The sequence below is a fragment of the Pogoniulus pusillus genome, chromosome 4 (genome assembly GCF_015220805.1).
Source record: "Pogoniulus pusillus isolate bPogPus1 chromosome 4, bPogPus1.pri, whole genome shotgun sequence".
NCBI lineage: Eukaryota > Metazoa > Chordata > Aves > Piciformes > Lybiidae > Pogoniulus > Pogoniulus pusillus.
This window is the reverse complement of record NC_087267.1, coordinates 4,089,143-4,114,862: the sequence shown is the minus strand read 5'-3', so window position 1 is coordinate 4,114,862 and position 25,720 is coordinate 4,089,143. Positions and strand designations below refer to the sequence as shown.

Here is a 25,720-nt window from a genome sequence, read left to right as displayed (position 1 = left end):
CCAGCAAGTTATTTGCTGGCAGCTTTGCTGCTCTTCAGTGACAGCAAGCACAGCTGAGAAGGCTTCCCCTATGGAAACTAATAATCAAAATTATAATATTCAGATTACAAATTATTTAATGAGAAATCAGGAGCGAGGATGGGAGCTGCACTGCAGCAAAACATATAATGAAACATCAACAGCTGCATCCCATAACCTCACTGAGTTTGAAGACAGCTGTTGTAAAAAAAAGGAAAACAAGGGACACAAATTTGTAGCAGAAGAGCTCTCCACTTCTATCAATAGGTCTTTAAAATTCTACTTCCAGGCAGAAGCAAACCAGTGAAAAAAGGGGGTGAGGAAATCGGTCTGGAAACAAAGACCCAGCAGTTGATTAGAGAGAATGAAAAACTAGCAAGATGTGAGTATACTTATAGCCCATGCTCCTAACTACAGATTTTACTGCAGTGGCTGACTCTCTGGCCATACCATGTTGCATTTCCCCAGATAACTAAGAAGAACTTGGCTGATTTCATGTTTGCACATCGTTCCAGACAGGAACCCAGAGGGAGTGGGACACTCTTTATCCATTTTCTAGATCTGTGTAGATTATGTGGACATATGTGCACAATTTTATTGCACTTCTAATTCTGCAGCAGTTATGATTTAATTACTTGATTCCTTATTAAAGGAAATGGCCAAGAAAATTTTCTAAATCTGCTTGATGAGGGCAAATATACTCAAGAATGAGGTATTTAAATTAAAGTATTAGTTAACCAGCCCTTTTGGGGTTTTTTTCACTATTGATTTATCATTGCAGAGTAGCTGGGGTTGTTTAGCCTGGAGAAGAGGAGGTTGCTGTCTACAACTACCTGAAGGGACGTTGTAGCCAGGTGGGGGTTGGCCTCTTCTCCCAGGCAACCAGCAATAGAACAAGGGGACACAGTCTCAAGTTGTGCTGGGGGAAGTACAGGCTGGATGTTAGGAGGAAGTTCTTCCCAGAGAGAGTGATTGGCTTTGGAATGGGCTGCCCAGGGAGGTGGTGGAGTCACTGTCCCTGGAGGTGTTCAAGAGAAGCCTGGCTGAGGCACTTAGTGCCATGGTCTAGTTGACTGGCTAGGGCTGGGTGCTAGGTTGGACTGGATGATCTTGGAGGTCTCTTCCAACCAGTTGATTCTATGATTCATGATTCTATTTTTTTTTTCTCAAAGTCTACCACTTAAGCTCTAGGAACAATCTCAGAAGTGTTTATTTCAAAGTGTTGCATAATGTCATTATTAGCATTTCATTTCAAATCATGACTCATGGATATTCATTCTGAAAAGCTATAAAATAAAAGCACTAGGAAGCATGCAGTGAGAGACCAAGGCCATAATGAAAACAAGAATGAGTATCAATAAAAAGAACCACAGCAATGTGACCTGGACCATATCACAGACCATAATTCAGTGGTGACTAACTTAGACTGAATCGTAATGACTGAATGCTGGCAGGAACAATCAAAACCTGCCTGACACAGCACAGAGCTCAAAAGGCAAATCAAGCAGGTCTCTCTGAAGCTGCTCTAATTAGAGCTTAGTGATGTGACTACTTTTTGTTCCCTTCATAAAGGAAAAAAAAAAAGAAAGAAAAAAAATAAAATAGTCTTAAATTATTGCCCTCTGTAAATGCTTAGTTACAACTTCAAATGCACATTCAAAGAGCATCTACTTGTGCAAACACCCTGTGATGGTTTGGGTGTTACCCACCCCCACCCCACTTTAGAAATCACCCAGACTAGACTCAGCCAGCTCTGGAAATTGAATGAAGCTTTTACATTGAAAGCTTAGCACAATATACAAGCAGATATTTACAGCGCATGCAGTTATAGACAGAAATATACAAGGTAAAAAGTAATACAGAAACACAACAGCCCTCTCAGAAACCTGAGTCCCCAGGAGGGGCTCCCAACTGCCCTTCTGCCTTCTCCCACCCATCTCTCTGCCTTACCACAGATGTTGCCTTGAGCCCAAGGAAGAATGGAGGGTTGGCCAGGGGGAGCTAGGAAGCAGGTGGATTAATCAGGTTAGGTTAGAGAGAGAGAGAAATGCATCTCAAAACCCAGGTAGTGACCAAATGTCTTTTCTGTGTGTGGATTCTTGCTCTCATACATCTCAGCAAGCCTATGAGTGAAGCAGACATCACCACTATTTCTTTCACAGCCTATAATCTAGTTCTTCTCACCAAAACATTCTAGCTAGCTTCAAACTAGCACACACCCCAGTGAAATTAATCACTTGTGCATATTCTCTAAAAGCCAGCATTGAGCAGGGCATTGCAGGCACGTCAATGGTAAGAGATCAAGTGATTCCAGGACAGCATACACTTAATAACATGAAGAGAGATGAGATAACATCAGATGTTTGAAAGAAACAATGAAAGGAAGTCAGCTGAAAGCCTCCCAACCTCCCCTGTTGACAATAATCATGCTCAAAGACAAGACTAACAAAAAAAAGCCAGTGAGAATTAAAAAAGTTGAACAAAAGGTATAAAAAACAGATCCGAGGGAGAACAAAGACACTTTCAAAGACAAACCATTATGTGTCTGAATTTAAAGAGCAGCTCCTCAGGGCGTTGGGGAGTGCCACCAAGGAGCTGAAGGAGAGACTGGCATGTCACCTTGGCACCACAAAGCAGGAACACAAAGGTACAAGGAGCAAGAACAAAATCCCAAATTGGTAGGTTAGCATGCCCCACTGCCCTGTGAACATGCCCTGTTCATCTCCAGCGTATGGCCAAGAAAAAACAATTAACTACTCTCTCCAGGGTGTGTGAGTGCATGACAGTGTCTCTCCTTCCATATTTAAACAGCAGGGGAAGCCAGGGCTTTCTCCTCTGAACAGCATAGTAACTGTTTCAACCCAGCAAGAACCCACTAACTGGCTACAGTTTATGTTAAAGGTTTATTTTCTGTTCTCGGGTCTTCCATTTAAATTCACACACAATAAAACCAATGACCTTACTCTGGAATAAACTCACACACAATAAAACCAATGACCTTACTCTGGAATAAACTCACACACAATAAAACCAATGACCTTACTCTGGAATAAACTCACACACTAAAACCAAGGACCTTACTCTGGAATAAACTCACACACTAAAACCAATGACCTTACTCTGGAATAAACTCACACACTAAAACCAAGGACCTTACTCTGGAATAAACTCACACACAATGACACCAAGGACCTTACTCTGGAATAAACTCACACACAATGAAACCAATGACCTTACTCTGGAATAAACTCACCACACAATAAAACCAATGACCTTACTCTGGAATAAACTCACACACAATAAAACCAATGACCTTACTCTGGAATAAACTCACACACAATAAAACCAATGACCTTACTCTGGAATAAACTCACCACACAATAAAACCAATGACCTTACTCTGGAATAAACTCACACACAATAAAACCAATGACCTTACTCTGGAATAAACTCACACACAATAAAACCAATGACCTTACTCTGGAATAAACTCACACACAATAAAACCAATGACCTTACTCTGGAATAAACTCACCACACAATAAAACCAATGACCTTACTCTGGAATAAACTCACCACACAATGAAACCAATGACCTTACTCTGGAATAAACTCACACACAATAAAACCAATGACCTTACTCTGGAATAAACTCACACACAATAAAACCAATGACCTTACTCTGGAATAAACTCACACACAATGAAACCAATGACCTTACTCTGGAATAAACTCACACACAATAAAACCAATGACCTTACTCTGGAATAAACTCACCACACAATGACACCAATGACCTTACTCTGGAATAAACTCACACACAATGACACCAATGACCTTACTCTGGAATAAACTCACACACAATAAAACCAATGACCTTACTCTGGAATAAACTCAACACACAATGAAACCAATGACCTTACTCTGGAATAAACTCACACACAATGAAACCAATGACCTTACTCTGGAATAAACTCACACACAATGAAACCAATGACCTTACTCTGGAATAAACTCACACACAATGAAACCAATGACCTTACTCTGGAATAAACTCACACACAATAAAACCAATGACCTTACTCTGGAATAAACTCACACACAATAAAACCAATGACCTTACTCTGGAATAAACTCAACACACAATGAAACCAATGACCTTACTCTGGAATAAACTCACACACAATGAAACCAATGACCTTACTCTGGAATAAACTCACACACTAAGTTCTTTGCAGGTGGTCTTACAACAAGCTTAGGAGACAGCCAACAGTCACTCTCTGCTTATGAATGGAGCAGTAAAATGTAGGAATATAATGCAGTGTTTTCAGATGTCTTTTAAACCTCTAATGAGTTAACTTGAGTAAGGTACTCAGTCAACCTATCAGTGTCTGAAATGACATCAAAGTCTTGCTAAGACTAATAGGAGGTGAAAACCTGCATTTTTAATCTCCCCACAACACTGCATAATCCAGAGGTTGAGGTTTGTGGTTTTGGTGTTGGTTTGGTTTGTGGTGGGTTTTTTTTGTTTGTTTGATTTGCTTTAAAGCAAATTTTTCTAACAGTAAAACATCACTTTTGGGGAAAGAAATTGGACTAACCTTGTCACTTATGAGTTCTCTTCCCACTCAGGTCACTAAGAGGGGCTGGGTGACAGATCTTCAGATGTTCAGTCTACATCAAATTCTTATATTTTATCCTGCAAAAGCTGCATAAGATTTTGTGCTGATAATTCATGTATCTAACTAAAAGCAGCACAACAGAATTCCTCTCCCACTATGAGAGGGGGAAAAAAAAAAAAAAAAGAGATGTTGATCAGGAAATGCCAGAGGAACACAGCTGACACTCTTACATAGCTATTGCACAGTGAATTGTTGGGGGCACACATCTACTAAGTGTATGTATCTGCTATGCTGAAGATGCAATTTCCTTTCCAAATGAGACTAAAAAATCCCAACTTTCAATACCTCTATTGTTTGCAAGGTGACCAGTACTTATCAATCCTCCATCTTTTGTGCAGAGAGCATAATAATGAAGGACTGAGCATACAGAAATCAGAGCTTTTGGAGGGAGAGATTGAGTTTACTCCTCCCTCCAGCTCCCAGTTCTACACTTTTACCAAGACTATCAAGTTAATTTGACAAGATGCCTCTAAGATGCCTCTTCTCTCCTTTCTAAATCTTTTCTTCCCTCTGCTGCAAAGGACTACACAACACAATCCTGCAGAAAAAGAAAAGACACATGCTGTTCTGTAAAATCCAATACAGTTGAGAAGTGTGAGAAGTGGAAGAAAATTGTGCTGAATGAAGTTTACTTAAGTCCATGCAGATAAAACTCACAGGAACAAGAAACAAAGCTTCTAAGTGATTCACTGTCTCTAACCCAAGCATGAACACTGATCCTAAGCAGCACAGAAACAACGACCTCCCCTCAAAATAATTCACAGTATGTTATTTCTACCAGCTTTTCCAAAAACTGTAATTACTTAAAAGTGCTGAGTAGGTGTATGGCAGACAGGCCTTGGCTCCTTACAATTTTCCAAAGCTGGGAAATGCTTGAATTGGCAGGGTAAAAGATGAGGTAGACCCAAAGTCACTTGTAGTGCTCTATTCAAAGTTCTGTTGTCAACATAAGGTAGGAAAGAAGCATACAAGTCTTTAGTCACCCAGAAAACACACACACACACACATATATATGACAGTGGGCTTGAAAACAAAAACTCTGGCTCAAATATGCTGGAAAATATCTTAGAGGGGAGAATTAACTCCAAATGCTGGAACATAACTGCACTGTTAGACATGCTGTCTGCTACAAGCATTCAAGTTACATGCACAGTAAAAAATCACAAGGCTAGACATACTTGGTAAAGGAATCAGGATGTTCTAACCAGTTAGCCACCCATGGTCAACAAAAAAGCTTGGCCCAACAGATGTTTGTTAAGCTGTGCTCTGCAGCATTCCAAATGTGACTGGGGCAGAATGCCAGAATCAGCCCTTTCAGAAGGGTATTGGACAACCTGGAACTCAGGACTTGTGATAGCTGTTAGGCTAAGAATGTATTAGAAGGAAGGCATGCAGGAATGCTGCAACTGAATGCAGCAAATTAATTACACTACTGAATGGTCTTTGTTCTTTATCACTGCAGCACTTAATTATTTTGAGAGGTTGCTCATATGGATGGTTATTGAACATGAATCTAGTGTCAGCAGTTTTTATATTGTCAGAAAGACTTTTTAGCCTAGAAAATGAGATCTGACAATTTATTGTCTATGACAAGGAATTAAGAAGAGGTTAGTTAATTCAGGAATTTGGACTGAATTGTTGAGAGACCTGAATGAGGCTGCATGGAGGTTCCTTAGAACAGGAGTCCAAAAGTTGTCCAGTATCACCTAAAGAAGCCTGTTCCCAAAGGATGGCAGGAGGTCTCTATATTCGGTGAAGCACAGATTCCTCAGGAAAAAGATACAAAAATAATGTTAGAATTGGGGTAAAGAGTCAAGAACTGATCCCAAATGGGAAGGATTAGTCACACAAGGCCATAAAATTGCCAAAATTATTTAAAAATACTATAAAATCACATAATCCATTTGCTTTTTATTCTTGCTTTCTGGGAAGAAGAATTCTGTGGACCTTGTGTGGACAACAGTTGAGATAACACCACAAAGGGGAATAAAAAATTCCATAAAATCATGTAGGTAAGAATTAAAGGAGTAACAGAAGGCCTCCAGAAAAGTTGCTGCAAAGTTCTGGAGAGTTCTATTTGCAAATTAAAATACTGCCATTCTTGGCCTTGTTAAATGTCATTTGTCTTATTGGCACTAAGGCAGCGTGACTCTGATCACTGACTTGAAGAAGCTGCTTCACTCTAACAACACTGGTAAAAATAAAATAGGCAACTTATTTTTCCCTAAAGAGTAGCTTATGACAAGATGTACTATTTGCTCTTTAGCTCACTGAAGTCAGAATGACAAAAATGTAAGAGCATCTGCACAGTTGTACAGAGCAGAGAGGTATTTTTTTTGCCTGTTTTGTGTTTATCCTTTTTTTTTTTTTTAACCACACCATGAAGACAGTTGTTTGCCTGTTGCAACTAATTATTTTTCCACCCTGGGCAAAAAGTACAAATTGAATTACATTGGGAAAATAAATTATCCTTCACACTGGTAACACATATGCTGTTCCAATCCAGAGCAAGTGTCTGCAGCCAAGGTGTAAATCCATTGTCAAATACAAAACCAAATCAGATATTTCAGTCTTATACCTTTAAGACTTAAAGAGCAGAAATACCAAAGTAGAAACTCGGTATAAAGATGTCAACAGGACACACTCTGAGTTAGCCCTAAGGAATCAGATCAATTCTGAAAAGTCAGTATTAATAAAAAACAAAATGTCTACTGTTAAAAGAAGCCATAGGAACATCTTTGCCTCCTTATCATAGGTTTAGAAGTTTCATTTTCCATGTCATAGCTACCAAATTGAGCCAAGGCAAGGTTTCAGGTGCTTGGTTTGTTGGTTTGGGAAGATGGAAACTGGCAATTTACAACTTTCACAACAAACAGAAAAAGATACTTGCCAAAGTAGCAGCACTAAGTGACATGTATTCAGTATTTCGTGCTCACCGTGTAACAAATTACATCATAAAATGATAGAGAGCACAAATTCTACCACCCTCATATTAGTATCCATAGCTCTTCCTCCCCCCACCTCTCCCACGCGTGTGCACACATTCTCTCCCTCCTTTTATATATATCCATACATATCCAGTTCATATCCCATAGAGAATTTGGCAGAGCCAGAGTGTGCAGGGAAACAGGGATATGCCACCACTAGCAGGACACCCCTGCCTCAGTTGTGGTCTCAGCTGGGATTGCTTAGCCTGGAAAAGAGGAGGCTCAGGGGAGACCTTATCGCTGTCTACAACTACCTGAGGGGAGGTTGTGGCCAGGAGGAGGTTGCTCTCTTCTCTCAGGTGGCCAGCACCAGAACAAGAGGACACAGCCTCAGGCTGTGCCAGGGGAAATTTAGGCTGGAGGTGAGGAGAAAGTTCTTCACTGAGAGAGTCATTGGACACTGGAATGGGCTGCCCGGGGAGGTGGTGGAGTCGCCGTCCCTGGGGCTGTTCAAGGCAAGATTGGACGTGGCACTTGGTGCCATGGTCTGGCCTTGAGCTCTGTGGTAAAGGGTTGGACTTGATGATCTGTGAGGTCTCTTCCAACCTTGGTGATACTGTGATACTGATTGCTTCCCCTTCTCCAGTATATCAATAGATTCAAAGTTAAAACACAACCTGACAGCACACAGCCTTAAGGCATCACAGAGACACTGATCAGTTTGCTGAAGCACGAGAACATGTACAAGACACTACGGAGGTCTGGGTCTGCTCCCACTACGAGCATAAATCCCACATGAAGTGGGGCTCACTACAACGATCACAGACTTACCAGCAAAAAAGATGCATAATGTCTGCCTGGAGGGATATCAGACAGCTGTGGGTTGGTCACAAAGCCTCTTGGCTGCCCTCGTGTATATCCCAGCACTTGAAGGCACATCCAGCCTCCCATCTTGGCCCCCAGTAGACATTTAAAAGCAGTATAGAAAATTAAACTTAGGTTCAGTGCTTTCAAGAATTTATAACTTTCTTATTCCAAATCTGTTTCTACAAACATGTCAAAGTAATTGAGGACCAAGGCTATTTAAAACATCTCAAATTCACAAATTAAGGAGAGCCCATTAGGCAGGAACACCCAAACAGGTGCCTGGATAAAACTTAACCTCTGACTAACCCCTTTAAAGAACTGATTAGGATAAAATCACCTCAATAACTGAACTGGTTTTTTTTCCTGGGGAGGATGTATCTTGAAACTCTCCAATTTTGTTCTGTAATTTTCAGATTGGTATTTATTTTCATAAAATCACAGTCCATTCAGTGGCCTGTACACATGACAGCCAACACATGCACATGCTACTAATCAACACAGAGAGGATGCCACCCAAAGACCCTCTCCAAGTATTAGAGAACTTATTCAACTGTAGGAGCAACATATTATCACCAAGACAACTATTAAACCAAAATACAGGATGTCAGCATATTTTGTGAGCATTTTTTTATTGAAGTCATACATAAAACAAAAATCAAGAGAGGATTTGATATTAAAATGGAAATACTATTCTTATTTCACTTGTCATTCTGCCCCCACTAATCTCTAACTCAGCACTACAGAGCAGAGCTACAGCCACCTCTTACAAATCACTTCAGGTCTATCTGAGAGATTAGATTCAGTGGATGATTCAGAGTGTCACAGTATTTTCCAAGGGCACCTTTTTGCTGTCTGGAGATACTCCTGAAAATGATTTCTCAGTCATTAATTATGCATTCTATTACTTATAATAAGTTCTTTTAATTAGTATACAAGGCAGCTTTGCTGAGGATTCCACACTTTCAGTAATTAGGGGCAGTTTGCTTCCCCTAATTAACTTCAGACATAGCAACTCTGTTACTTTGTTCTTTCCTCTGTTTTTATGTTTGCATTGCATATTCTCTCCTGTTTTACTGGCTCAGAAAGGAGACTGCCCTGTTGTGTTACTTATCTCATTTAGGTTCCATCTCTCTCTCTTGACTTTCTGTTAGCCATGGATTTTAAATCTCTCAGAAGTTACATCTACACTAGCAAGCAGTGTGACACCATAAAAAATGCATCTACATTATGAAACAGTTCATGCTGAGGACCTAATAGCCACTCTAAATGTATTTCAGGAGGCTTTACCTCAATCCAGTTGCACAGACTTAGTCTGATCCTGGAACGCAACTTGCTGGTCTACCTTTAACCAAACACAGTCAAATTCATGCAGTCCAAATTAGAACCCTGCACACGGCACCACTAGAACCCTGCACACGGCACCACTAGAACCCTGCACACGGCACCACTAGAACCCTGCACACGGCACCACTAGAACCCTGCACACGGCACCACTAGAACCCTGCACACGGCACCACTAGAACCCTGCACACGGCACCACTAGAACCCTGCACACGGCACCACTAGAACCCTGCACACGGCACCACTAGAACCCTGCACACGGCACCACTAGAACCCTGCACACGGCACCACTAGAACCCTGCACACGGCACCACTAGAACCCTGCACACGGCACCACTAGAACCCTGCACACGGCACCACTAGAACCCTGCACACGGCACCACTAGAACCCTGCACACGGCACCACTAGAACCCTGCACACGGCACCACTAGAACCCTGCACACGGCACCACTAGAACCCTGCACACGGCACCACTAGAATGGTGATCCAAGCTAAAATGGTGTTGCAGATGATGATGTTGTCAGTAATTAAGTGTGCTGCCTTTGGAGATGTCTTTCCTTATTAGAAGAGCCTCAATTATTTTAGATCCTACTTCTGAAGCTACTGGACAGTAGCCATGACCACAGCACATGAGCCCAGTGCTATCAAGGATGGAGTAGTAAAATACAGCAGTTAGGATTCGAAGTAGATTTTGACAAATAGGGGAAGAACTCCGGCAGCCTGCACAGTCCCCTTCCCTTGTGTGCTCCTCTGCATAATCAAGTGCACTTGAAACAGATACAATCTGTAACACAGCAAGAGGGTCATGCATGGAGGCTTTAACCAGTTTACTGATTTTATCACATCTCTGCGACCTCTTGAAGCACATACCAGACTGAGTTCTCACTAACAACTACAGTTATCAAATTAATGTGTTAATAATCTATTTGAATTGTAATATCCAGAACACATAAAACAGCTAGTGGCTTAGTGAATATCTGGATAATCTTGTTACCATTTCAAATACATTCTTCCTTACATCATGCTTTCCATCTGCAGACAGTAAATTGCATTTAGGTAGCAGAAAGACTGTTGTAATACAGTTGCTCAAAGGCAGCTTTGAGGAAGAGCCAAGGAAGGACCACCTATTATTATAAATACCCACCCCTGTTCACAGTGTATCACTGCTCTTCCTTGCAAAAAAAGAAGTCTTAAAAATTCCACACCCCTGCCTTTGAGAGGTGGGAGCAATAAGGGGCCAAACAAATCTTCATCTAACTGTAACAGCAGTCCCAGAAGGTGCTCACCATCCTACAGACAGTGTCTGAATTAGAGCCACGCACAAAAATAGTCACAAACTGGGATACTAGCAGGTGACTGATCAGCACATGAAGCAGCTAAGGGTGACATTCTACATTTCTTTCCATTTTAGCAACATACAAGAAAAATCTATCAGTGTATCCATGGGTTGCCAGGTCTCATAAGGCTCAGAGTATGGTTATAGAACACTTATTTTTTGATATTTCAAGTGGTAAAACTGAGGGCCTATATACACAAAGCATAGTTAGCCATTTTCTAACAGAAAAAGGCCTGGAAGCATTATGTAAAACTAAGAACTGTAAAAAAACCTGTATGGCAGAGAAAGACAACTTTAAAAGCAGGCCTTAAAAATCTCAAGTGATGTTTTTAAAGTAATGAATTTGAGGAGCCAAAGTATGCTGAAACAAACCCCTGAAATCATATAAATGAGATTGGTAGAATTCCTACCACCAAATATTTCCACTAAAATGGTTCTAATTATTTCATAACCATGTGCTACCATGCTCAAAACCTCCACAAGTTATAGGTCATCATGAAAGTGATATGGCATTTGGTATTAAGTCACTACAAGTTGAGCACACTGCCATTTTGAAGTCATTGTAGCTGAATCCACAAATGTCCATTCTAGCAAACAGAATCATAGAATCAACCAGGTTGGAAGAGACCTCCAAGATCATACAGTCCAACCTAGCACCCAGCCCTAGCCAGTCAACTAGACCATGGCACTAAGTGCCTCAGCCAGGCTTTGCTTGAACACCTCCAGGGACAGTGCCTCCACCACCTCCCTGGGCAGCCCATTCCAATGCCAATCACTCTCTCTGGCAAGAACTTCCTCCTAGCATCCAGCCTATACTTCCCCTGGCACAACTTGAGACTGTGTCCCCTTGTTCTGTTGCTGGTTGCCTGGGAGAAGAGGCCAACCCCCACCTGGCTACAACCTCCCTTCAGGTAGTTGTAGACAGCAATGAGATCCCCCCTGAGCCTCCTCCTCTCCAAGATAAACAACCCCAGCTCCCTCAGCCTCCTCTCATATGGTTTGTGTTCCAACTCTGCAAGTTGAATGTTACTGGGGAAAAAAATATTTAGAGAAACAGTCTAATGGAGTTTGTTAACTTCCATCTCTAAAGAATACTTCTACCCATCAGTAAGAGACTTAAAAATCCTCTGCCATTTAATAGAGTCAGAGGGGAACTGATTGCTAAGATGGTTTAATATCAGATCTATACCAAACAACTTTATCTTTTCTTTTCTGATGCTCTATGCAGAAAGAGATGCCAAATAAATAAATAAAACACTTGGTCAATATAAATATTTTAACACTAATGCATATTTGATGCATTAAACAGTTGGAATGGTGAAATGTTCATAGAATACTTTTGAATTAGAAAGCCGCCAGCACTTTGCTACAAGGCCTCAGAGTGCTTAATTTGTAAATGAATGAAAGGACATATGAGCAATAGGCACAAACTGGGGATGCTCTCCAGCAAAAGCCAGCAAGATAAATATTTGGTGTAGACAGTCTGGAGGTGGGTATTTCAATTTTTTTTTTTTTAAAAGAAAACTCTTGGATTCACTATAAGAAAAAACAGAAGACACAACAACTGCAACCTTTTGTACAACAAAGACACTGTGATGACAAAACCACAGTTTTCCCACATCCTAAACCTCTGATTTCCATGAACTCCAACTTCCAAGCATGATGCTTCTCACCAACTCTTTGTCTTTGTTATTCTGTATTACACTGACATGGATATTGTGACTACTTTTCTTTTTTCCAGCTTAAACCTTATCTCCTTTTCTTAGACCACTATCTTTCTTACAAATTCTTATCCCCATGGTATTCATAGAATCAACCAGGTTGGAAGAGACCTCCAAGAGCATCCAGTCCAACCTAGCACCCAGCCCAATCAAGTCGACTAGACCATGGCACTAAGTGCCTCATCCAGTCTTTGCTTGACCACCTCCAGGGATGGTGACTCCACCACCTCCCTGGGCAGCCCATTCCAATGGCAAATCACTCCCTCGGGGAAGAACTTCCTCCTAACATCCAGCCTGTACTTCCCCCAGCACAACTTGAGACTGTGTCCCCTTGTTCTATTGCTGGTTGCCTGGGAGAAGAGGCCATTGGCTCTCTTGGCCACCTGGGCACACTGCTGGCTCATCTTCAGCCTACTATCTACCAGTACCTCCAGGTCCCTCTCTGCCTGGCTGCTTTCCAGCCACTCAGTCCCCAGCCTGTAGTGCTGCTTGGGGTTGTTGTGGCCAAAGTGTGGAAACCTGCACTTGGCCTTGTTAAATCTCATCCCATTGGCCTCTGCCCACCCATCCAGCCTGTCTAGGTCCCTCCATTCTTCCTTCATGTCTGTTTCATTCTGAAAACCATTACTCTTGTGACCAGTAGACTTCTCTGCTACAAATTCATTGCTCTTAACTTTGTCATTGTCCTTGCTGAACAGTTCCTCTAATCCAAAATTAATTCAGCTACATGCACTTTCTCTATACTTTTAACTTGGTCCATTAAATCCTCCATTAGGGATTTCCACTTCTTGCCTAACCTTTGTAGCTCTACATCATCTCTTTGGAGATCTCATTTATACAGTTGTGAGTTTTGACCTCTCCTTTACATCCTTGTCTGTGGCCCAAACAAGTCTACTCAAAGTACGATCCCAAGGATTTCTTGTGTGTGAATATTGTATCACTCAAAGCTGTAGGCCTCTATTTCCAAAACCCCATAGCCAAGACAAGAAATACAAATCATTAATTAATGCATGAGAGCAAAATGGAAACAAGAGGTGAAAACAAAATTCCTGTGCAATCACCTTTTTTTCCTAGTTATTCTTCTCCAGGTCATGCCATTAAAGAAGTACTCACTGTAGCTCTGTTCATTTGTCACAGTGTTGTTAATTAATGCTTTTCCCCTTCCTGACAGGTAAACACTCAACTACCTTCCTAAACTGACACACACTTAAAGAGGACCATATGCTTTATCTTCTCACAGCAAAACAAATGAGAACCATAAATAAATTCTTTTGGGCAAGTAACATCAACTTCTAGAGTACTTTACACAAAAGAAAACAAGAAGCCTTCAACACAAATAATCATCAAAACACAAGCAAAGCTGATGCATCCTGGTACCCACATGTAAACACTCTGCCTCTCTGGCTGCTCAGTTTCCCCCCACACAGCAACAAACTGAAAACTGTCTTTTCACAGCTGCTATTCTGAAACCTGGAGGAATCAGCTGCAACACACAATAACTGGGCTGCTTTCGATTTGGTGCCAGCATTTCTAGGCAGGAGCGAGTATTGGAGAGAGGCCCTAAGCAAAAGGAACAGGCGTCCAGCAGATGCTGTTTCTCTTCCTGCCTCCTACTCCGAATGGCAATAGCTAGAAGACAAGGAAAAGTTTGAGTACCAGACCTGTGCATGCCACAGCCATCAGCAGGGAACAAGAAGAGTAAGCTGGAAAGAAATACAGCAGGCATCTCTTCAGCCACTGTGCCAAAAAAAAATAACCCAAAAAACTACAGGAAAAAAGACTTTAAGTTAAAAAAACTCAGAGGCTGGCACCCAGTTCAGATGGTGTAATACACAAGCTGGGGCTCAGTACAACTACATATAGGACCAGAATTGAGGCACGAGGACTAGCACTGCAACATATGCCCCTCAATCAGTAGAGAACAGCCAAGAAGACATGCTAACCCATTCTTCTAGATGCATCCTCCAAGAAGACACATCATGCCATCTTACATCAAGGATACATCTTGAGTTGATAGACAGTAAACAAATTTTGTCCCTTGGCTATTAGCTTTCCAGTTCTAGCAAGTGTGTTAATAAAATGGAAGCAGCAGGAGACAAGAACATTTTAAGCTAGCAAAGTAGAAGACATCTACACACAAAAAAAGAAAAAAGGATAACAGGAAAGCTGAACAAAACACAGAGATACATTAAAAAAAGCAAGAAAGTACATATAAAAAACTTCAGGATCATGATCTTCCATATTAAAAATAAATGGTACAAAGCCAGAAAGAAATAAGTCTAATAAGCAGCACGCAGGTGGAGAGATGTACATGAACTAGAGGCAAGTGTGCATGGAGAAGGAAGAAGGGGAAAATGGTAAATTTGCTTTTATAGAAATAAATCATTCAATGGATAGTCAACTGGCAAGTAATGAGTATTTTCTGCTCTGGCAGTATTCTACAGATGAAGACAGTATACAGCAATGAATATTTGTATACACCACCCCTTTCCAGATACAGGGAAAGGAGCATGGCTCAGAGGGGAAAAAATCATTATTTTCACCAGCTTTGTTCTTCCATGACAGCAATGAATAAGTTCCTTACATGATGTCAGAGAAAGTTGCATGCACGAGAGGAGCTGATTTCCTATTTCTGCTTCTCTGTCACCAATTACCAGTGGCTCAGATACACAAAAAATAATGCAAGAACAACTGCCTGCAAATGGTGAGAAATGCAAGGCAGCCTTGCCAGCCAATTTCCTTATACTGCTCCTACAGGCATGGTGACAGTCAACTGATCCTTCAAACTCCTTTCAGGTCAGCTCCCTGTAGAAAAAAAAAAACCCTGAGTAGTCTTTCTCATGCACTTTGAACAGGTTATTTTCCCACAGAGTTAATAACACTAGTCAAACTGCAGATGACAACCAACCTGAGATCGCTCATTCAGAAAGAAATTTGAAGTTGTCCCCTCAAAAAATAATTAGCTTAAATTAATCCAATTTCAAAGGCAAGCACGGGCAGGGAAAACAAAGCAAGCAACCAAAAGAAGAGACTGATGAATTTTTCAGCATAGTAAACTGCTTGCAGACTGTTGCTACATGTCCACTCTATTAAAAGGCTGTTTACCAAAGCCTCGTTTACCCTGCACATTGACAAGGTTTTTGCCAAGACACACTAATCAGGGCTGAGCTAGCAGGCCAGCAGAAGAACTTAAGATTAAAACAAAACTGTCATTTCTGAAGTGGTGCTGGTAAGAGAGAAGGCTCTGCTTCTCTCATCACACTTCAGTACTTGGGGTAGGACTAGATAACCTTTAAAAGTCCCTTCCAACCTGCTGAATTCTATGATTCTGTTTCTTCCACCATGGTTGACTCAGTTGCCCTTTCCTTTCCTAGTGCATAGAATCAACCAGGTTGGAAGGGATCTCCAAGATCATCCAGTCCAACCTAGCACCCAGCCCTAGCCAGTCAACCAGATCATGGCACTAAGTGCCTCATCCAGGCTTTTCTTGAAGACCCCCAGGGACGGTGCCTCCACCACCTCCCTGGGCAGCCCATTCCAATGCCAATCACTCTCTCTGGGAAGAACTTGCTCCTAACATCCAGCCTATGCTTCCTCGCTGAAGAGTGTGCTCTGTCTAGGGTAAAATGATCTGTTTGTGAATAATAAGTACAGACCTGTGTAGGGTACTACCTTAATGGGCTTTGACTGGATTTACCAAAATACTGTATACTTGACTGAAAACAAAATACATGCATCTTAGGGCATTACAACAAAGTGTGATATATACGCAGCTCAGGGCATCACAACAAAAAGAGCAGCAAATCAACTTGAGTTAAAATGACTTGAAACACTTCACAAAAACTCTTAAATTTGTAAAGAAAACACTGACAATAGGGATGGAAGATGTCAGTCATGAAAGCTCTTTAGCAGAATTTTGAACAGATGAACACATTTTATAGCTAAATTCTTCCATTGAAATACATTTAGAAGTTCTAACGTTTCAATGTCTTGGGATGTACTTTCCATGTTGTCTTAGCAGTGGAAAACAGCATCTTACAAAGGCTCAGAAGTCAAAAGACACTTTTTCCTCTCTGAAAACATGCTCAGTCAGTAAAAAAAAAATGCTACTATCTCAAAAGCAATGAAAAGTGAGACTTGGAGCAGGAGAACCAAAATAAAAATGGTAAGAATAAAAGTGTGATCCAGAGAATTAAGTCTATCCCTGTAACCAGTATTTTCTTGATATTTAGTAGGCATGCACCATTTCAAAACTATCCTTTAGAGGTGAAGTCCAAGAAATAGGAAGGAACAAACTTGTGAGTTTCAGATGAAAATAAACTATTGATTATTACCACAGCTACTTTTGAGAATTAACTAGAAGTAAATGGTTTTGATCTCATAAATGAGCAGGTAGACAGAGAAGAAATGGAAGGAAAATGTGTTGTCATGTATTCAGAAAGTAATTTAGTTACTATTTCTAAACAGTCAACTCAATTACTCCTACTACTTACTACCCATGAAAGCAAAACCTGAATTATCAGGTTTGATGTACAAAGACTTTCAAGCATTATGAATTCTTCTTCAGCACAGGAGTGTTACTTCTCCACTTTTGAGTTTCTGAGTTACCATCTGAATTCTAAGTTTTAAAATGCTGATGAAGATAAACACTGAGAGGACATCACTTTTGTCAGCTAACTGTAGCATTTCAGGGTGTCTTCCTTCCTTCCCCAGGAGCTTCAACTCTCAGATACAAAACATACCTTTGGCACACACTCCTTGAGCAAAACAATACATGTACATACAAGAGAATTTATGAAGGTGCTTGATTGACAAACTTAAGAAAAATTATAGCTCGTTTTGAAGGTGGAGAGAACTCAAAATGAAGTACATGTATCATAAAAACACAGAATTGTTTCAGTTGGAAAAAAAGCTTTAAGATTGAAGCCATTAAACCACATCCCAAGATGCCATGTCTACACTTCTCTTGAACACCTCCAGGGGTGGTGACTCTACTACCTGTTCCGATGCCTGACCACTCTTTCTTGCAGCAATGAAGTTTTAGTTAATATCCAACCTAAACCTCCCCCAGGACAATTTCAGACCATTTCCTCTTGTTCTATCACCTGATACTTGGGAGAAGAGACAAACACCCACCTCACTCCAGCCTCCTTTCAGGGAGTTGTAGAGGGCAATAAGGTGTCCCCTCAGCCTCTTCTGACCCAAACAACCCCAGTTCCCTCAGCCACTCCTCACCAGACCACCCTTCCAACCTCTACATTCTGTGATTCTGTGATCATAAGTGAGCAGGAAGCAGCTAAACATAGAGAAGCTCAGCCTAAGTAAGTAGGTCCAGCCAGCACCCACAGGTGATGTTAGAATGAGCATTGGTTCTCCAGCCTACCTAACCGGGGGGCCACCAGGCCCCCCGGCCTTTTGATCCCCTCCACCATTCACCCAGTGCACACCACAGGAACTCACCAGTGATGCCAGGAGGAGGATCCCTCTGCCCAGTCGGGCAAGCTTGAGGCTTCTGCCTTTCCTGGGGCCAATTATAAAGGGGAGTGGGCAGGCAGGGCAAATTGGACACACCTGGGGTGGGAGGAGACTCTAACAGAGCCCAGGTGCTCTGAGTTTGGGGGAAATAAGGAGAAAATGCAGTGTGGGCAGGTGGAGTGGAAAAGAGGAGGTGGTGCTGAAAGAAGGGAGATAGAGAGGAAAAGGATGGAGATGAAAAGAGGAATATGGGAGACAATGAAGCAGATGGAGAGGAAAAGAGGAAGATGGGGGAGAAGTGGGATTTAAAAAACAAAACAAAACTAAACTAAAACAGAACTGTGAGAAAAAAAAAAGGTTCCTGCTCTGGCAAGAGGGTTGGACTAGATGATCTTTCAAGGTCCCTTCTAGCCCCTAACATTCTGTGATTCTGTGAAGTGTACAACTGATTAGCATAAACCATAGTTACTAAGGTACATCATCTAATCAGTGACTATGTCATTCACATACATCACTTTCTCTTGATAGAACACAGCCATGGAAGGAATGCATTTCTTTTCACCATCTAAACCCCATTCCATTGACAAGTTCAGTCTGCTGGTTTGAAATTCAGGAGAGAAAAAAAGAGGAATGAGATTAGTTAATTATTCTCTTTTCTTTTGTTGAGCTAGAAAGGAAGAGGAGTGGAAAGGCAGCAAAAACAAACAAGCTGAAATATGTTCCAAAAGGCTCATTTTACAAAGAGGAAACTACAAAGAAATAAACAAGTCTCTTTTAAACCACAGACAGATAAACTTTCCTTGATAAAGCACAACATGTAATGCATCAATGCATTAATATTTCTCTAACTGTTTGGGAAATACGTGACTAAATGTCTATAAACATCTATTGAAAATGTGTTATGAAGTACATATTAGTTATTTTCCTGGAAAATGTCCAATATTACCTTACTTTTCTTTCTCCAACACAATTCCATCAGTGACCAGAGTGAGACCAGATGTTATAGATGGCCAGTAACTAACTCAGAACAGTTCAAGAGTACTTCTACTACACGTCACAGATGAAAAAAAGAAATGCAGCCAGATTATAGAAAGATGTGTTTCAGCAAAATCTGGGCTAAATTACAATTAATTTGGCATTAAAAACAAGTTAGCAAAGTGGATGGACTCCGGTGAATTATGGTAGCTCTCATTTTTCCCCCAAGGTTTGTTGGTTTAATTTATTTATTTAATGTGATCTATCAGAATAGAGTTGAGGTCATTTTTCTTAGGAAGAAGAAAGAAGCATGAGAAATTACAACAGAGGAGTGAAACACTACTTGCAATTAAAATTCTTCACACTAATTAGTGCAACTCTGTCCATTAAGTACGATGGTTTCAAGACACCATATAGTACATTTCAATCTGGTACTGAAGCAAGAACATAAGAAGCCAGCCATATTGTAAACTATTGCCTTACCAATCTGACAATGCAATTGAAGATATTCAATATGTGGATTACATCTCATTCCCTTACTGGATAATATGTTCCACATTAAAGATGCCTTCTGCAATATTTGCTCAGCAATATGCCGAATGAACTGGCAGAAAGAACAAATTACTTCTACTCTCAAGCAGGGTGGATACTATTCTTAGGTTATCAGAAAGACTGCTGGTGCAAAAGCATTATGAAGAGTGCACAGCCAGAGACAGGCAGACTGGGCTGAGAGCTGAAACCACAGAGCAGAATAGGTTCTGGTTTGAAACCATACTTTGGATCACCTACCACTGATGACGAACACAGTGTGTTTGTTAATGATTCCAGTGAAATAAAATATGTAAGAAATCTCAGTCCAGTTCACAATGGACAGTCACAGAATCACAGAATTAACCGGGTTGGAAAAGACCTCTAAGATCATAGAGTCAAACTATCACCCAACGCCTTCTAATTAATGAAACCACTGCACTAAGCCTCCTCTTAAACACCTCCAGGGATGGTGACTCCACCACCTCCCTGGGCAGCCCATTCCAATAGCAAATCATTCTTTCTGTGAAGAATTTCTTTCTAACATCCATCCTAAATCTGCCCCTGTCTCAAGCTTGAGACTGTGTCCTCTTGCTCTGTCACTGGGTGCCTGGGAGAAGACCCTCATCTGGCTACAACCTCCTTTCAGGTAGTTGTAGAGAACAATAAGGTCTCCCCTGAGCCTCCTCTTCTCCAGGCTGAAAAACCCCAGCTCCCCAACTTCCAGCATCTCAACATCTTCCTTGAATTGAGGGGCCCAGAACCAGATACAGTGCTCAAAGTTTGGCCTGACCAGTGCTGAGCACTGGGGCAGAAAGACTTCCCTGGTCCTGACGGTCACACTATTCCTGACATAGGCCAGGATACTGTTGGCCTTCTTGGCCACCTCGGCACACTGCTGGCTCTTGTTCAGCTGCTGTCGACCAGCATTCCCAGATCCCTCTCTGCCTGGCTGCTTTCCAGCCTGTAGTGCTGCATGGGGTTGTTGTGGCCAAAGTGCAGAACCCAGCAGTTGGCCTTGTTAAAACTCATGGCATTGGATTGTGCCCATCTGTTCAGCCTGTCCAGGTCCCTCTGCAGAGCCCTCCTACCCTCTAACAGATCGACACATGCTCTCAACTTGATGTCACCTGCCAGTCACATCACAGAAGACAGATGGGAAACAACAGAGCAAGAGATTAAGGAACAGTCCATATCTTTATCTCACCTGGGCCCACTGTGCAGAATAGAGGGCATTAAGAGCTCAAGAGGGCTCCTTCATACGGCTCTCAGCTACTCTGAACTACCCAAGCAGTTTCCCTGAACTTTCAAAACCCAGAACCAGTTCTGTTACCCTATATTTAGTAATTCATTGGGTAATAGATCAAATTGTAAAATAGGAAGGAAGGGTGTTCATGTGCACTTCATTACCTCTGGAGAGAAGTGCACCTTCTAGAAAGACTACATATTGTTGGTGTTATGTCTTATTTAAAAATATCAGCAAAAGACAAATCATCCTCATTCTGCAGTTAAATTCCTAAACATGACAAAAATTTCTTTACACATACAGCACTTAAACCAAAAGTCAGATTTCACAATAAAGCAGTAAACAGCAAAAGTACCATTTCATTTCAGGTATCGAGTCAGTTTTGCCGATCACTATTGTTCATTATTCACAACTTCTATCTACAACTGTTGTATTTCTGTACTCACTGCACATCATTACCTCTTTTCATACATTTACTAATAAAAACAATTCACACTGCAGTCCTTTTTAATATGGCAATCCTATACTTAATGACTGAAATCAGGAAGAACTTCTTAATGTTTGGTGTTTTCTGCAGGTGATAGCTACATGGTGCAAGCTGGAAGCCGATTAGGAAAATTTCAAGAGGAGGGCAATGCAGCACTGGAGCAGGTCACACAAAAGGGTTGTGGTGTCTTAACTCTGCAGACCTCTAAGCTTTCTGCTTTAATCTAGAGTATCAATACTACATAGGGTCAGCTCTGGCTCTGTCCAGTGGAAAGTCACACTTAGATGACTCTCCAGGTATCTAAGTATCATTTCTACAGTGACTGTTTTGGGGTAGGGAGTCCTCAGTGGAGTAGTGAAAATTCTCATTTTGCCGTATTTTCTTTGCCTTCCTGCATACAAGAAATCTTTATATAGGCTTCACAGTTTAAGTATCTGCCACTAATTAAACCCAAAATGTTCTTCCAGAAATAATATTATTGCTACATTAGCTTGTTAGGTAATTGACCAAACACAAATTACCTATAGTGGGCATAAATTCAGACACCTCAAAACATTTACTACTGGATTTTACAAACCCTTTGAGATATGGAAGTATCAATATGATAAAAAGCCAAGTGGAACTCTCTCACTTTTTGTGTCCTTCTGGAAGGTGATGGGGAAGGGTTGCTTGCTGTTGTTGTTGTGTCTGCATTTCTTTTCAGTTCTGGTTTGGGTTTGTTTGTTTTAAAGATTTTTTTTGAGTGGGTTTTGCTTTGTTTTTGGTTTTTTTTTTCAGGTGAAATGTTTTTAAAACGACCTTTTAAGAGGTGATCTGGGAATGACGCACTTTGTTTCAAAACTAAGTATTCTACCTATTCAGTAGCTCAGAAGTAACGGAGAAAGAGCGCTGGTAGAGCATAAATACCTAGTAGATAACTGCCAGCTCTCAAGAGCTTGTCTCTGATGTACGAGATGCAGAGAATAATTTCAGTGAACTTTGGCTAGAAGGCCATGCTCATCACACACACGCGAGCTTATTCTTCCTCTGAACAGAGAGACCGCACTTAATTATTAATGAAACAAAAGTTTTCTCGTTCACCTCCGTATTGTGGTTGCATATGCTGGAGCTGGGTACAAACGGCCAGAACGCGACTTGCAGGAGGTACCTCTGGGAGGTTTAACTCCATCCCTCACGCAACGCCGCGCAGCAGAAACATCTCCACTGCGAAGTGGCCCGGCCAGCCCTCATGCCCGCACTCCGAACGGCCACTTTAAGTGCAGCTCTAAACACTTAAAACACTTTCTCCCTGCATTCCCTGGCAAACGGACAGACTTAGAGAAGCCTCGTTGAACCCCGCTTTACAGCACCCTGCCGGCACACCGCCTGCGACCGCGGGGCCGCTGTCCTCTCCCCCTGCCGTGGCCCGGTCCGGCTCCCCCGCCCGCCTCAACCTGTTGCGAACCGCACCGCGGCACTTGCCAGCGGGCAGCCACGGGATGGGCCGCCGCGGAGCGAGCGCAGGCGGTGGGGCCGGGAGGGCAGGGTAGGGGCGACGAGCCGGGGGCTCACCTTCTGCTGCCGGCGGGCCATGTCCGTAGGCTGCTTGGCGTTGAAGGGGTGTGCGATGCACCTCGCGATGAACACGTAGAGCTGCAGCCGGAGCCGCTTCTCCCGCTCCTCTCGCTGCTGTCGTTCCTGCTCCTCCTGGCCCTCGCTCAGCACCGAGGGGCTAGGACTGGCCGCCCGAGCCGCGCCGGCCTCCCTGCCCCGTGCGTCCCGGGGCGGCGGCGGCAGCGAGCGCGGGGAATCACTGCTTGCCGCCACCATTACGTCCCGCCGCTCCTCTTCCAGCAGCTCATCGGACTCCTCCTCGCTGGAGGAAGGGTCCAGCATGGTGGTCGGAGGACGCGCCCCACTGCCGGGCGCGGAGCGACGCGGAGACCAGCGCACACCTTTCCGGACACGTCGAGTTTACACACAGACTGTTTCCGACCGCCGCGGGCCGCCGGGCGGGAGCGGAGGGGCGGAGAGTGAAGGCGGGGTTTGGGAAAGGGGTCGAGCCTGGGTTGCCGTGGGAATTGGTCCGAACGGCTCCCGGCAGAGGCGGGGCCGCAGTTGCACCTCCGCCCGCCCCGGCGGGAGCAGCGGCCCGCAGGTGGCCTGGCCGGGAGGGGCCGAGCCAACCGTGTCACGGCACGGCTGCCCTGCTCCTAACGACGAGCGCAGGTGCTGGCCGGGGAAGCGTTGGCTTGCGCGCAGCAGCGCTGTGCGGCTCGGACCCTGCAGGTGCTGACAGCAGCTGCCCTGGCTGCGCCCAGAGCGGCGTTCGGGGCCGCGTGGAGGACGCGCCCGCCGTGCGCCACCTGGCTCAGACATTCCGGAGCACGCCGTGCTACGGGGGAGCGGAGACTGTGCTCTCGCTTCGCTCGGCACGGTGCGGCACAGCTCGCCACCGCGCTCACTGGCATCCTCTGCCATGTAGTGTGCAGAAAAAACGAGAGGGATCTCGAACAGTCCCAGAAAAAGAAGCCGAAGAAACCATGCCTCTCCGAAGTGCCGAGAGCTGATGCGGAAGCACGCGTTGCTAAGCAGGATACTTGTTTGGAGAGCTCACTGCCACAAATAGCTATTTCACACTCTGAACTTGTCCCAGGCTATCTACAGATCCAACCGAGTTCGTATTCACGATGGTTATCACTGCAGTTAAGGCTGTGAGAAACGTATGGAAGCCCACCGCTATCATATCCCAAAATAAAAGGGCTTTGCAATGTGAAAGATAAATTTCTGGAGCCTGTTAGGGCCTTAAGGGAAAGTGGCCTTGGGGGGGAAAGCATCTTAGAATCCACATGGATCAACAAGTGCTTCTCTTGCTCCCTATGCACTCACAGTGACACAGGTACCAGGAAGATACGGGAAGCACTGAACAGTGAAGGACCACGGGTCAGGAGGGCAGAGGCTGAAGGAGTGGACTGGCTCACAGAAAGGCAGTGTCCCTGTAGGCTGCTTTGAAACAACTGCCCACATAGCTCTAGACCTCTGCCCACTCACAGTGTTGAGTTTTCCGAGCGCTGAATGGAAACTCAACAGACTCCACTGGTCTACCCAGTTCTCACCGTGTGAGCTGGGCTGGGTTTAGCGAGGTGAAAGGCTTCAGTCTGTTACCAATATATTGAAGTACCCAGTACTCCCATAGGAGATTTAGGAAAGGATCTCTAAAGCTGGCAGTTACCTCCTGAGTAAGCCAGCTTCCCGAAAGTGGCATGATTCCTGCTGCGGGCAGCAGCTGCTGACTAGGTGGCACCATGGAGCATGAAGAGCCTGGGTTCTGCTTCTGAATCTGTGCCAGGGGAAGGAAGCAGAGCGCTGAGGGAGGGTCACGCTGACAAACGCACCTGCTTTCTGCCAAGTTTGGGTGCTAAGTGTAGCAGTCATAAAAATAGATGGATTATTTATGCAATTGGCTCATGTTCTTAACATTTAACTGCTAATAGTAGGCAAATTTTCTGAAATGCAGGCAAGCAGTCAGGGAGAAGTATTAATGCTAACCTAATGAACATCTTTGGTCATATTTCCTTAGTACAAGAATTTCTAAAGCCAGTGTTTGTGAGTACCACCATCACCAGTCATGTGTCAGTGCTTGTATTCTCAGGGTGTCACTGCAAGTAGTGCTAGTCCTGTAGTAGATAAGTGTTGTTGTATATATTAGTTAGTGATGGACAAAATAACAGTGGCATGATAGGTTGGACTGGATGATCTTGGAGGTCTCTTCCAACCTGGTTGATTCTATGATTCTATGAGAATAAGTGGATATAGTAGTTGAAGCTGAAGCCATTTATTACTATAGCAGCAGTCTTTTTATATGCCATTCTACAAATTGTGGTTATGGTATACAATGATTGAGTAAAATATTGTTTTTAACATTCTTAATGGGTAACAGTGAGGTGTTGGCTATCTTGGCACAGACTATTTTCAGTTCTTTGTTCTAAGTTTGCTGTGCTCCTATACAAATGTTACACGAGGTGAGAATGCCAGTTTACTGTTTCTAGCCTCAATCTTTCTGCATTAAGGGTACACAGGGATGCACTCCAGAGACACATCATTTATCACATTTAGCTGACTCCTTTCTTCGATTCC

The 25,720-nt window shown here is 42.9% G+C and overlaps 1 protein-coding gene and 1 long non-coding RNA gene across 20 annotated transcripts in view; both read right to left on the bottom strand.

Annotated features, from left to right (window-relative positions):
• Positions 1 to 23,597, bottom strand: part of CADPS2 (calcium dependent secretion activator 2) — a 315,634-nt gene extending 292,037 nt beyond the window's left edge. For 7 of the 19 annotated variants that reach the window (XM_064142016.1, XM_064142017.1, XM_064142022.1 and 4 more), the window contains exon 1: positions 23,156 to 23,593. In XM_064142016.1, the coding sequence (XP_063998086.1) occupies positions 23,156 to 23,479 (324 nt within the window). In that variant the 5' untranslated portion in view covers positions 23,480 to 23,593. Of the gene's footprint in view, positions 1 to 6,347; positions 6,428 to 23,155 lie in introns of those variants that run through there. The other 12 variants (XM_064142018.1, XM_064142020.1, XM_064142025.1 and 9 more) reach the window with 6 other exon arrangements.
• Positions 5,610 to 18,414, bottom strand: LOC135174658 (uncharacterized). Its single transcript, XR_010302049.1, has 2 exons — positions 18,354 to 18,414; positions 5,610 to 6,467 (listed from the first exon to the last, which is right to left on the bottom strand). It is a non-coding gene; the product is annotated as an uncharacterized LOC135174658 (long non-coding RNA).
• Positions 23,598 to 25,720: the final 2,123 nt, after the last annotated feature.